This window comes from Pituophis catenifer, unplaced genomic scaffold (genome assembly GCF_029215685.1).
Source record: "Pituophis catenifer annectens isolate HBS135680 unplaced genomic scaffold, rPitCat1.0.hap2 SCAF_1, whole genome shotgun sequence".
NCBI lineage: Eukaryota > Metazoa > Chordata > Lepidosauria > Squamata > Colubridae > Pituophis > Pituophis catenifer.
This window is the reverse complement of record NW_027256881.1, coordinates 182879070-182892279: the sequence shown is the minus strand read 5'-3', so window position 1 is coordinate 182892279 and position 13210 is coordinate 182879070. Positions and strand designations below refer to the sequence as shown.

The window sequence follows — 13210 nt, the reverse complement described above, 5'->3', positions numbered from 1 at the left end:
ATTTTTTAATTGCACCTGAAGCTTCTGATACCAAATGGGTGGCTTGCTTAGTGATAGGGTATTATATATTTCTATAGACAATTCTTTTCAACATTAATGTTAGCTTCTATATACAAAACAAACTGCTGTCCATTATCTATAATCTCTTAAACAGAGCTCTTATGCTAAACATTGTTCTTTTTGAAAGTAGGTGCTTTCATATTCCAGAATATTAAAGACAGTCATGATTCCTGCTTGGGGTTTCTATTCACCTATTGAAAACAGCATTTGAATTGCTATCAAAAAGAGCATAATCGGTTTAAACCATCCATACCCATTAGCTCCCAAATTTTCTTTTGTTTCTGTTCATCCCAACCACAATATTTACTGTTTGTTTTGAACCACAAAGATGTATCTTGAATGCATAGAAACCCTCAGACAGATTGTAGCAGAGAGATTATTGAATTATAAAAAGACCAAACCAGAATAAAATGGCTGGACCCATTCATGGAAGTCATGAAGATCAATGACTATTAGTCTTGATGGCAGTATGACTATCTGTGAAGGCCATCTTCTCGGAGATTATTGGGTTTCCTTGTGCATTTGGTTGGCCGCTTAATGTACTATAATTAAACTATATACTTACCTTGAAAACAGCATATACATTTATTTCTCCTTCTCACCTTCTGAAGCCCTCAAATCTATCTGTATTTTTAATGTCAGTTTTGTCACTCCAAAATTATGTCCCACCAAGGAAACAAATGGCAACAAAAAAAATTTAAATACCAATCTTGTAAAATTGCCTAAGGAAGTCTCCATGAGCATTTTATTCAGTGGAATTTAATATTTATAAATATTGACAATGCAACATTTTGCAACTTTATGTGTAACAAAATTTTTCTTATCTGATGAAAGAAAATTAAGCATCATATTCATCAGATCAACCTGGGGCATTTAAAATAAGAAACAAGAAACAAGAAATTAGCTAATTTGGGTGTCATTATTAAACAAACAATGAACTATGGGACTCAGAGGGCACTGATCTCTGGTGGAAGCAGGAGATGGTTGGTGCTCCTTGCTTCTCTTGGCCTCTCAACAGCATTTGGTACTATCAATAATGGTATCCTTCTGGACTGGTGTTGGGGAGTTGGGCATGGACAGCACACAGTGTTTTGCTGGTTCTCCTCCTTCCTTTTCCCCCAGAGCCAAACCCAATCAGTGTTGATGGGAGAGAAGAGGTCCATCTTGCAGCCTATGCTATGCGGGGTCCTGCAGAGTTTAGTACTTTTTCCTCTCTTATTTAATATTTACATTAAACTACAAGATGATTCCCACGACTACCCCCGTCCTTCCAAAAGCCTGCAGCACCCAGAATGCTTTTTCTTCTCCCATATCGTTTTCCTTGCGCCTGCCTGCGTCACCTTTCTAACACCGCCCTTGGAAGAACAGCTCCCGAAGGCTGAGGAGGGAGAGGGGAGCGGCGGGACTACGAACCCCACAATGCAGCGGGACGCGGGACGCGCGTGCGTGGGATGGCGCTCACTCGGGAAGCGGGTGAGTTTGAAGCTGCAAGACGAGCTCCATGGAAACCAGGCCGCGGGACATCAGGGTCCGTTCGGGTGAGCTCCTGCGCTCCTGGAAAGGGGCTGAGGAGGGCGGCTTGCAGGGTCAGGCGGAAGAGCTTGAGAGGGTGGGGGAGAGAAAGCAATAAAGATGGACTCCAGCCTCCTTTTGAACCTACGGAGCTCTCGCCCTGCTAACTAATCCCCTTTTTGGTCATTTTTAGGACTTAAGATCCGAAGGGGCTTCCGGCCTGTCAGCTCTTATCGAGGCCGAAAGAACTGCCTTTGTCAGGGAAGATGACCGGCGCTGAATCCGGAGCCTCCAGTTGCACGCAGGCTTGACGACTGAGATGCGGACCCTCCCTTGGTAATCAACTTTGAAGGGGGATATCCCTGCACAAGACGTTGGCTCTAAAATTACTGTATAGCCGGTGGCACGGAGGAAGACTTTTCTTGATCCAGTTTAATGTCTGGTTTAATGAAAAGGACTAGGGGTGACATGATAGCAGTATCCAATATCTATAGGGCTGCCACAAAGAAGAGGGGATCAACCTATTCTCCAACGCACCTGAAGGCAGGACAAGAAGCAATGGATGGAAAGTAACCAAGGAGAGAACCAGCCTAGAACTAAGGAGAAATTTTCTGAAAGTGAGAAAAATGAATCAGAGGAATGACTTGGCTCCAGAAGTTGTGGATGCTCCATCACTGGAGGTTTTTATGAAGAGATTGGACAGCCGTTTGTCTGAAATGGTATAAGTCTTCCTGCTTGGGCAGGAGGTTGGAATAGAAGACCTCCAAGGTCCCTTCCAACTCTGTTATTCTCTTACCTGATTTCCTCATTGGTCTGTTACCAATTCCCTGTGCCTTTGATTTCTGATGTGGAGAGTAAGCGCTCTCTTCCTTCTGGCAACATCTCTAATCATGTTTTCAGCTGCTGACATAGGGGGACTCTTTATTAATAATAGCAATAGTACTTATATATACCGCTTCATAGTGCTTTATAGCACTCTCTAAGTGGTTGTGTTCATGATGGCAAGAGCTACTGAATTTAGCAGGACTTAACCACCATGGGAAGGTGGGCTCACCATGGGAAGGTGGGAGAGTGACCTTTTTTGTTGAGTTATAGTATTGCTTTCCTGGATGTGAGGAACCCACCCCCACCAACAGCACAATAGCATTGGGTTTTCCCACTTCTGTACCGGGTCAGTCTTCCACTGGCTGTAGTTATTAACTGCAATCTTTGTTCATGCTACATATTTTTACCTCAGAAAATGAAGTTTTCTGGATTATGTAAGAAGCATAAAGTAACACAGAATAAAATGTCAGTTTAAGAAAAGGCTATTCTTCTTCAGCCTCTGCATTAAAAACTCCAGAGTTTAGAAGATTGACCTTGCCACTCATGCAATACTTTCACTAAGTTTCTTCTGTGCAGTAGAATGGGTTATTTTTAATCAGTTCTGGATCTTTTTTTTTTTAAAGAGAAAATAAAAAACTCAGAATAGTCAAATATGTCAGTTTTTAAAACAAGCTGAATTTTGAGTGAATCCCATGGCTTTGATAGGGATTTAATATCAAATGAAATGTACACCAGAGTTAAAGTCAGATCTGGATGGTTCAGTATATCGGACAAAAGGGTTGAGTCGTCATGATGTTAGTGATAATATATCTTTGTAAATAATAACTCTGTTGTCAGTCTCCTCTTTCTGCTTCAAGACTAGTGAAATTATTCACTGTAAACAATAGTAATTTCATTAAAAACCCTTAGTTGCTTCTCCTTTTTTTCAGAAGATTTGTTTGGAAAAATCTCTATTGGCATTTATTGACTTGTATTACTTATTGAATTATCAAAGAAAATTAGGAAAGCCTATCCTTTTAACTCAGCTTCAAGAAAAGAGATACTGTTCCCATATTACAGGATAAGAGTGGACAGCCTAAGGCTCTTGGGACACATGTAACCCCCAATCCTCACTCTTGAAACTGCTTCTGACCGAAAAAGCTAAAACTTTACAGCAGTTTCTTGCTATTCTGAGTCGGGAAACATAAAAATATAGTCTCTTACAACTGACATTTAAAAGAAAAACCAAGGGGGAAAAAACTAGAAATCCTAGCACCAATTTTTATCACACCTATTTCATTCTCCAGACATGCAAAAAATAGTGTGTGGCAGCTGACTATAAAAATTATCTATTTTTACTATTTTTAAAATAAATGAACATTATAAAAACCGTTTTATTATTTCTCTCTGCCGTTATCGTGTCTTTATATTTTTTCAGTGATTAACGAGCTGGTTTTAAGAGAACTCATAACTACTACTTCTAAATGTAATTGTTTTTAAATCAGATACTAGTTGAAAGCTGAGATTGTGATGGCAAGACCAGTAATTTCCCCAATGGATGTCCAACCAACGGCTCCTGAAACCTTTGTTGTGCTGAACCAAAGAATGAAAGTAGTTGAAGAGGAGACAAGTGAACTGTTGAATGATCTGCAGAAAATGGGAGTGAACAGACACAGGTATGATTGAAATGGATCTTGCACAATCTTGGGTAGGTTTCCTTAGAAGTAAGTTCCATGGTAATTTAATGAGACTTGTTTTTAGGAAAATTTATTCAAGAACACTAGTTTAATTCTGAGTTTGCCTTCTTTCATATCCTTTTCTCTTTCTGAGCTTCTTCCCTTAGTATTTAATTATTAACCGTGTTTCTCTATTCTAATTTAATCCGGTTGCTGAATTAATATAATTTGAGAAATGAGAAATAGATTTTGTGGCTTTGTTGTGTTCCAGATTGTAGCTAATTACATTAAATATTGATGAGATGCCAGTGATGATTCGAGACAAGTAGATATTCCTTTGGTCTTTTCCCAGCATGGAACTCTTAGCTGCAAAGCACCCGGTGAACTCTGAGGACCACCAATCTATCAGCCCTGTCCAAGTTCGAACAGCATTTGTTGAACCAAATAACTCACTGTGGAGAACCTGTGAAACTCTGGTGAATCGAATATGCCGGCTCGAGAGTGTTATCCAGACCGTAAAACTGAACATATTCCGATTACAAACAGAAAAAGAATTGAATCCAAAGCATGCAGGTATTATAGGAAGACAATGGAAACCTGCAGCAATATACATATCTATTGGAGGTAGTCCTCAACTTAAAACCATTCATTTAGTGACTGTTCAAAGTTACAATAGCACTGAAAAAAGTGACTTACGACCATATTCACACTTTCGACCATTGCAGCATCCCCTTGGTCACGTGTTCAAAATTCAGATGCTTGGCAACTGGCATGTATTTAAAACAGCTGCAGTATCCTGGGGTCATGTGATCACCTTCTGCGACCTTCTGATAAGCAAAGTCAATGGGGAAACCAGATCCACTTGACAATCATGTTACTAACTTAATGACTGCAGTGTTTCACTTAGCAACTGTGGCAAGAAAGGTCATTACACAGCAAAACTCACTTAACTGTCTTGCTTAGCAATTAAAATTTTGGGCTCAATTGTACAGGTAGTCCTCTACTTATGATCACAATTGAGCCCAAAATTTATGTTGCTAAGTGAGAAAATTGTTCAGTGAATTTTGCCCCGTTTTATGACTTTTCTTGCCTCATTTGTTAAGTAAATCAGTGCAGTTGTTAAATTAGTAACACAGTTGTTAAGTGAATCTGGTTTCCCCATTGACTTTGCTTGTCAGAAGGTTGCAAAAGGGGATCACATGATCCCGGGGCACTGCAACCATCATAAATGTGAGTCAGTTGTCAAGCATCTGAATTTTGGGGATGCTTCAAAGGTCATAAGTGAAAAATGGTCATAAGTCACTTTTTTCAGCGCTGTTCTAACTTTGAACGGTCACTAAGAAAAATGTTGTAAGTCAAGGACTACCTGTACACCTTCTTTCCTTTGTGCCAAGTCTATAGTCTCCAAAGCAGCAGCTGCTGGTTTAACTCGAGAGCTTTATTGGGTAACTGAACAGCATAAATATAATATAGTTATGCAGAAAAGCAATTCATCTCTGTATGATTTGTTGGTAGGAGTTTGGTAACAAAGGACCACCATTAATATTTGTGAGGAAGACCAAAGAATATAAAGTTGGTATAGCTGCATCACACAGATAGGTAAAATTTGAGTTTTAAAGAACCTCTTTGTTTTTTAATTATGATCTGCCTACTTTAGGCCTTACTTGACATATATTTTTATATGTAACTGTTATAGCTGTTTCACATCATAAAATGGTGAGGAAATGTGCTGTCAGCTTTTAGCAATCTTGAATTGAGGGATTTATGAGGACTTGGATAGGCAATTTGAGAGCCCCAGTCAACTTTACTGCTATTTTTATATGATTGGATATATGATCTCTTATTACCATCCGAAATAGCACTACATCAGATAATCTGTGATCCAGATCTCCAATTCAGGATAATGCTTTCTATCAAATTATAATAAGTGTTTTTGGATAGTGGGCAACTTTTTTTCATCTTATAAACTTTTTGAGTGCCTCTTACGGGAAGTTTGGGCAATTTTATTGAATGCAACCATGCCTCCGTCCTCCCTTACTATTTTGTAGCCAATTTAGAACAGCGCCTGAATACAATACAGGAGGAGCACATGGAAGAGCTAAAAGTGCTGCAAATGGAAGGGAGAATGCTGTGCCAGCAGCTGAAGGAGTCTCGAGAAGAAGAAGAAAAAGCCAGAGATCAAGTGAAGAAGCTAAGCGCTGCCCTAGAAATGGCAACCACAACAAAGGTATACTTTTTCTTTCTATTGCTTCTTTAATCTCCAGTTTAATGTAAATCATTGCAAGCAAACAACGAAGCTCAGAAAGCACCAAGGACTCCACTGTTAGTATTGTTTTTCTTGCTATTTACAGAAAGGCCAGAAATCCTATGGCTTTACTTGCACTGGATAGAGGAATAAAAAATGTATTGTCTCATACTCATTCCACCTAGATTGGTTAGGATATTAGATGTATTAAGGCTATAAGATCACCATCATTCTAAAAGGAAAAAAAATGAAGTGATAGTCAATGTTATTTGTACACTTTGAGGTAGCTCATGACAAGGATTCTCTTCGAGGGAGGAGAGTTAAGCAGACTTGAATGGGATGCCATGGTAGGAACTTGGGGATCTCCAATAAATACTCTTGATTCTTTCAAATACAGCTTCATATGTTCCTGTTTCCCTGTGCTCATTTGAAATTCCTTGCTTTTTAGCCCTGTCCTAAATTTTACAGATTTTGTAATATGTAGTTCCTGATAGATTTCCCTAATTCATTGTGTGAAGTTATAATACTATTAGGTTTAATGCTTTGTGGTACAATCTACCTGTTGTGTATGCACATATATCTATTTATTCACAGACATAAATATTCAAATCCGTAAAGTTTGGCAATAGTGGCAAGAGGAAATATGTTCAACAATTCAAAATAGGATATAGTAGTATGAATCCTATGCTTAGGTGTTCCTAGTAATCTGAAGTATGATTCTGTAGACGGCCTTCTTAATCTTTGGGAATATGAAGGCAATGAAGTCCCATAGTAAGATAACTCTTCTATTCAGTGATTGGAAGAGGCTCCTTGCTGAGAAGCTTCACGTGAGAAAGTGCCAAAAGATATTCTAGAGTAATATTGACAGAAAACAAACAGCAAATCTGAGTGGGCAAATACATTCAGCCCACACAGCTACCACTGTGGTAGCAAAGGTGTTGAGTTCAATTATTTATCTGTCTTTACTGGATTTGTGGAATGCTGTCTGTCCACTGACGCTCTTTATAATGGCTTGGAATTGTTTGGAGGAGGATAGCCAGAGGAGCTAAAAATGGGCTGCAGTGACCTGATAGCTAGACATTGTGCAGATAAAATTTGCTTGAATGTAAAAACCAGCTGGACAGAAGTCAAACAGTTAGGAAGAGGTGATGTTTTGCAATGTCATCTCAGAGGAATTTGAGCCTAAGGATCCTGATGAAGAAGATAGTCCTTGATAAGGTGAACTCTATAAGCTGTGGGCTGGATCCCTACCCTTTTTTGCTGGTGCACGCAGCTGGGGAGAAGCTGGACTCAGATTGTAATAAATATCTTCTTGTGGGAAGTAGAATTGCCACTGTCCTTACTAAGGCCCTTTCCTTAAGGGACTAGCCATACCCAACAGAAATGTTGCTGAGAATATAGGTTGGTATTAGATTTAGATTTAGATGGGGTCATGCTGTTCCAGAAAGAGCTGTTCTGGAGCTTTAAGGTTTTTCTCCTGCTTCTGCTAGAAGAGCAGGTAGAAGCCATGGCAATGAATTTTCTGTGCCAGAACTGCTGGCTGCCAGCCAACAAGATAGCATGCTGGGGAAACTTAGGCAGAATTTTTAGAAGCAAATAGTCTTTTTTAACTATAGCTAAAGATGGTCAAGGCTTGGCCTGGTTCAGGACTTCGAATCCAATTTTAAAAAATGACAAATCCAAGGGAGAAGATAATAGACATGGGGTGGAATCCAGAGTTCAAACCATGGCAGAACAAGGCAAATATGACAGAGCTGTGGCTTGAAAAGTTATTCTAGGCATATTCCCTCAGGGATTGAGGCCAATAAATAAGCCATGCTGAGCCATCACCCAGATGTATAGCTGAGGTATATTACTCATTCGATGCTAGCCTACTTCTTGGACAGTCTATCTGATGTTCAGTATGCAGCCCTGCAAATGATGTTGCATTTTAAGTATGTTTCTGCTTGGACTGATTGAATGACTCTCAGAATCTGAGAGGCTGTGAATGGGTTCAGGCAGGGAGTCCTGGGGGTTTGCTGGATCCGCCTCAGGCAGGATGGAGTTACTGGCTTCGACTTTACTAGAATCACCCTCCAGGACAGTTATCCTTAAAAGCCTCTGGTTGTACTTCCTCTTCCTTCTCGTCAGAAGTCCAGCAGGCCACAACAATGAAAGTTGTTCTTCAGTTTTGTGCCAATTCCAGCCTTTCTTGGACTGGGTGGTGCAATAGCGGTTATGTCACTTCATGCTTGGATTATGTATCTTGTTCTACATGGGACTGCCCTCGAGGGCCACTTAGAAACAGGAATAACCTGTTATTGTCATTGTACAGCGGTATTTCAAGAGCTGCATTGGTTGCTGGTTTGCTTCCCAATGCCATTGAGGTTGCTGATCACAACTATAAAGCCCTAAATGTGGGGAGTCTGGTTATACGCAAGTCTGCTTACTCTAGGTAGAATCTGCCTGCCCAAAATGTTCAGGCAAAGGATGTATGCTAAGTGTCCTCAATCCCATGAGGGAAGAAAGCCGCCTTTTTTGGAGTTTCCCTGTGGTGGAATAACATGTCCCTAGAAAATAAGAGTAGTCCAGGGATATTGGCAATGAGTGGTCAAAAAAGTTAAGATGATGGCTGCAGCTGTGTGATCAAGATTCTGCCTGTTTTTTATGTGTCTTGCATAGGTAATGCATATTAAAAATAGGTGGTATTTCAGCTATACCTTTGCAGCCCCCCCCCCTTTATTTTTTTACAACATCCCATGGACACTTGTAGAATACAGATAGCCCTTGTTTAATGAATATAATTAGGACTAGCAATCCATCAGTAACCAAAGTAGCTGTTAAGCGAAGTGACTTTGCCAACTTACAATGGCAATTCTAGCAGTCCCAGTTGCATTCGTTAAAAAAATCACCTCTATTTGTTAATCAAGGTATCGTATGACTGCAATGTATGACCTCCTGCTGGCTTCCCCATTGACTTCACTTATCGGAAGCCGGCTGGAAAGGTCACAAATGGCAATGACATGATCACAGGATGCTGCAACCATGATTGCCAAGTGTCTGAATCATAATCATGATCATGGAGATGCTACGATGAGCACATCTGTGAAGACTGGTTGTACATTTTTCTGGACTGTTGTAATTTCAAATCATCACTAAACAAATGGTTGTTAATTGAGGTTTATCTGTAGTCCAAAACATAACATTTTTATTTTTCTGAAGCAAGTAAAAAATCTAGCTGTTTCAGACAGCATTGGGGAATAAGGTATGAGTGAAGATTGCTGGCAATAGCCTTGTTTATTGATTATATACTTTGCAATTTATAGATACATTTTTAACTCTGTTCATATTCCTATATGATTCTATATTGATGAAACCTGTAGGCTGCATAGATTTCATTGACTTAAATGGTATTATAGGTTCAAGAATGAATTAATGGGAGAGAGAGAGATTTGACTACTAAAAAGGACCTTAAGAAAGCTATGCTGTATCCCATAAATCCAAATGCCAGAGGTTTATTGGAACTGGAGACAAACATCACAACTAAAAGCTATAAGAAGTATTTTGAAAAATGTTTGCGCATTCTGTTAGAGTTGTCTAAAAGTGCTGTTTTGATCTTTGTAGAGAGATGTAACTATTTCAGCTGAAGAATTGAGAGCAACAAAAGAAAAAATGAACAATAAACTTCAAGAGGTAAGAGCAGGAGAAAATTGGAGAGTAATACATTTTAAAAAATACTAGATAACGCAGGGCTATAGGCACAAGGGAATGCATGAGTTGAAGGTTCTTAGAATATTCCCAAGAAATCCTGTATCGTTTGGGAAGAGGTTTTCAATTGAAAGGCCAGCATTATTTTTGCAGAGATAAGATAAAGCCATTTCAGAGTAAGAACATATGTTTCATGTCCATCAAGTATATTGTGAAATTCTCTGTATTGTGATTTGCAAAGTGAGACTCCCAGATTTGTTTTCTGTGTTGCCTTTCTGCTTTACATTCGTTTTTTTCCAGATAATGGAGAAATTATCCAAGGAGTCCAGCTCAAGAGAGTCTTTGGAACAAGGCCAGGTTGTCCTTCTTTATCAGATGCGTGATATGGAAGAAATGGTGGAAAAAGAACAGAAGCAGGTAGTAGCTGCCTTTCTGCTAGGATAGGACCAAAGAATGTGCTTGCAAGATGCTGATGGGCTAATATTGATGTGTAAGGTTGCAACAACATACCATTAAAGCAGAATATTAAAATTACTATTGCTGTTACAACCAGGCTTATTAAGACAATTTACTAATGCAAACTGATGTATATAAATGTTCATTTTTTCGCTATTAAGCAGAATGTCGGAAGGCCATCTGTATTGTGCACATGATTGCATATCATTAAGAAAATCTTCCTTTGCCAGCCCTTAATCATATGTTACTCGTATTTGTGCAGTTTATGAGAATAGTCGGCATGCTGCAATTTGGAAAATGTATGCTTTTTTTGACTAGCAAGAAGTAATCAGAGAATGTGAGTACTGGATGGTTGTCCAGCATCATAGTTTACATTACCTGGCTAATATGCCAGATTTTGAAAGAGGTTATATAGGCTGCCTCATGACAATCAACTAAATTCAATAATGAACAAGTTCTGTGTGTATATTTTATTCTGTTAATAATCCATCAGATACAGTGTTGGTGTCAGTCTAAATGATGGGTCAGCTGTCAATGGAAGTAGGTGTTCATATCTGAGGTGGACAACAAATTCCATTCCCCATTTTGCAGTTTCCAAATCACATAATCAAAATTTGAGGGCAACCCCAATGATTTTCAAAGGCAAGGTATTCCTGTCACCCATCAAAATCATCCAAAATCCCCCCCCCCAATCTTCCTCTTCCCATGACATCAGTACATATCTATTGCTGCTTTTGGACACTGATTTTTTTTTTTAATTTTAAAAATGTAGCCATGAGCCAGCATTCAAATCTGCTCTTGAATTATTATTCTTATTATCCTCAAGGATAATAATCTACATGATAAGCTATTCAACTGAATAATTTAATTTCGTTTAGCTTGTTCATTTTTTGTATTTCTTAATTGTTTTAAGAAATGCCTGTATTTTATAGAATGCATGTTTCAAATGCCATTACAGGTTCAAATTCTTCAGCAGGATTGTAACATTCTACGCCATGATATTCAGCTATCTCAGGAGAGATTACAGAAAGAACAAGAGAAGATAGTTCAATTAGAGCAGGAATGTGTACATCTTAAAGCTGATCTAGGTATCGGAATCAAAGCCTTGGATGTTTTATATTTCTTAAACCAACTCTGATTATCACTTGATGATCAATGATAGATAAGCTAATTAAAAATATCTTTAATTGCTGTTTTTTTCTTGACTTCTTTTAAGCTGTAACTGTTTTTCAAGGGAACAAAGAAGTATAGGCCAAAGTTCTAAGATAGTTGTATGAAGTTTATCCCTTGTCAGTGAAGTGGAAAATATATTTTATCATGTATGAAATTCAAACATAGGAAGGTTTGCATATTTAAACAAAAATAAATGCTAGTCCACATTTAGAATGAAACGAATACAAGAGGAATATCTGAGTAAACTGAAAAATCACACTAATTGCTGCTTTTTGGAAAGACAGAAAATTATAATATACTTGAAAAATCATTCATGAAATAAATGAGAAATTGGTTATTAGCCATTCAGTCATAAAGTCTACTGGAATTCCAGAGGTAGAGTATTGTCAAGAAAATAATATCTAGTTTTCACTGGAAGGTCTTCATTGAGGCAAGCCACTGCTCCTCTTGTAAGCTGATTGCATTGTACATCTGCTATTACAATAATTTTAAAATGGTTTCATGATGGAACCAGCTATCTGAAGTGTTAGTAAATGATCTATTGATGTAGGTCTTCAAAAAAATAACTAGGCCACCTGTGGCAGATTGAAACAGGACAGCATAATCATTCATATAAGTAGCTATAGATATTACAGGAAATGCCTTGGAGATGCTCTCATCAAATCATTTAAATCTACATGCAGAAAAATGTTATTTTGGATTTCATAAATGCATACAGTAATCTGTAGGCAAATCCTGAGTGTGTTACTTAAAAATACAGCTTGCTTGGAGTGCAAAATCTTTATATCTGTTTCGTTGTTGTTGTTATTGTTCTTTATTAGGGAAGAATATTAGTTAAGCAGTTAGATGTCTGATTAAAACAGCTAGTTGCATTTTAATTTTTTTGTAGAATTCCGAGACAAGACCATTTTCAAGCTAAGTGAAGAAGTCCAAGTAAGTATAAAAAGAAAATCAGCAGGTTGAAAATATATTATAGAAATACTAATAGCAATAGCACTTAGACTTATATACCGCTTTACAGTGCTTTACAGCCCTCTCTAAATGGTTTACAGAGTCAGTATATTGCCCCCAACAATCTGGGTCCTCATTTTACTCACCTTGGAAGGATGGAAGGCTAAGTCAACCTGACTTTAACTACACTACAAAAGAAGGCTTTTTGCTAATACATAAAGAGTTGTGCTGGAGATAACAATTATGTAAAATGCAAGATATGTTGATGATTCTGCTTTGCAATCCACCAGCCCTTGTCTGTTTTCAATTTTTTTTTCCCTAAAGACAATTTACCTTATTTTCACCTAGACTACACAGCTATCTTTGAACGCGGCACAAGAAAAGAATGCAAAGTTTCGGTCAAAAATATTTACTTTACAAGAGGTAACAAGTAAGGCACAGGTAGGAAATATTCCTGTTATTACAAGCTTGTCTTAAATTACTGGTAGTCCTCTTTTAGTGTCTATAACTGGGACTGGCAATTTGGTCATTAAGAAAAGGAATAAACAGTGCTTATGATTCAGCTTTCCTTTGCTTTATAGACCAGTGAAGGTTGTAAATGTAAGAACTGGTTGTAATTTTATTTTTCATGGTAATTGTAAATGGT

The 13210-nt window shown here is 38.2% G+C and overlaps 1 protein-coding gene across 1 annotated transcript in view; it reads left to right on the top strand.

The window, feature by feature from the left end:
- Window positions 1-2230: 2230 nt before the first annotated feature.
- Window positions 2231-13210, top strand: part of CCDC150 (coiled-coil domain containing 150) — a 32854-nt gene continuing 21874 nt past the window's right edge. The window contains exons 1-9 of the mRNA XM_070933285.1: window positions 2231-2291; window positions 3882-4052; window positions 4405-4625; window positions 6101-6279; window positions 9901-9969; window positions 10285-10401; window positions 11399-11528; window positions 12503-12546; window positions 12913-13005. Coding sequence (XP_070789386.1) covers window positions 3907-4052; window positions 4405-4625; window positions 6101-6279; window positions 9901-9969; window positions 10285-10401; window positions 11399-11528; window positions 12503-12546; window positions 12913-13005 — 999 coding nt within the window. The 5' untranslated portion in view covers window positions 2231-2291; window positions 3882-3906. The remainder of the gene's footprint in view (window positions 2292-3881; window positions 4053-4404; window positions 4626-6100; window positions 6280-9900; window positions 9970-10284; window positions 10402-11398; window positions 11529-12502; window positions 12547-12912; window positions 13006-13210) is intronic.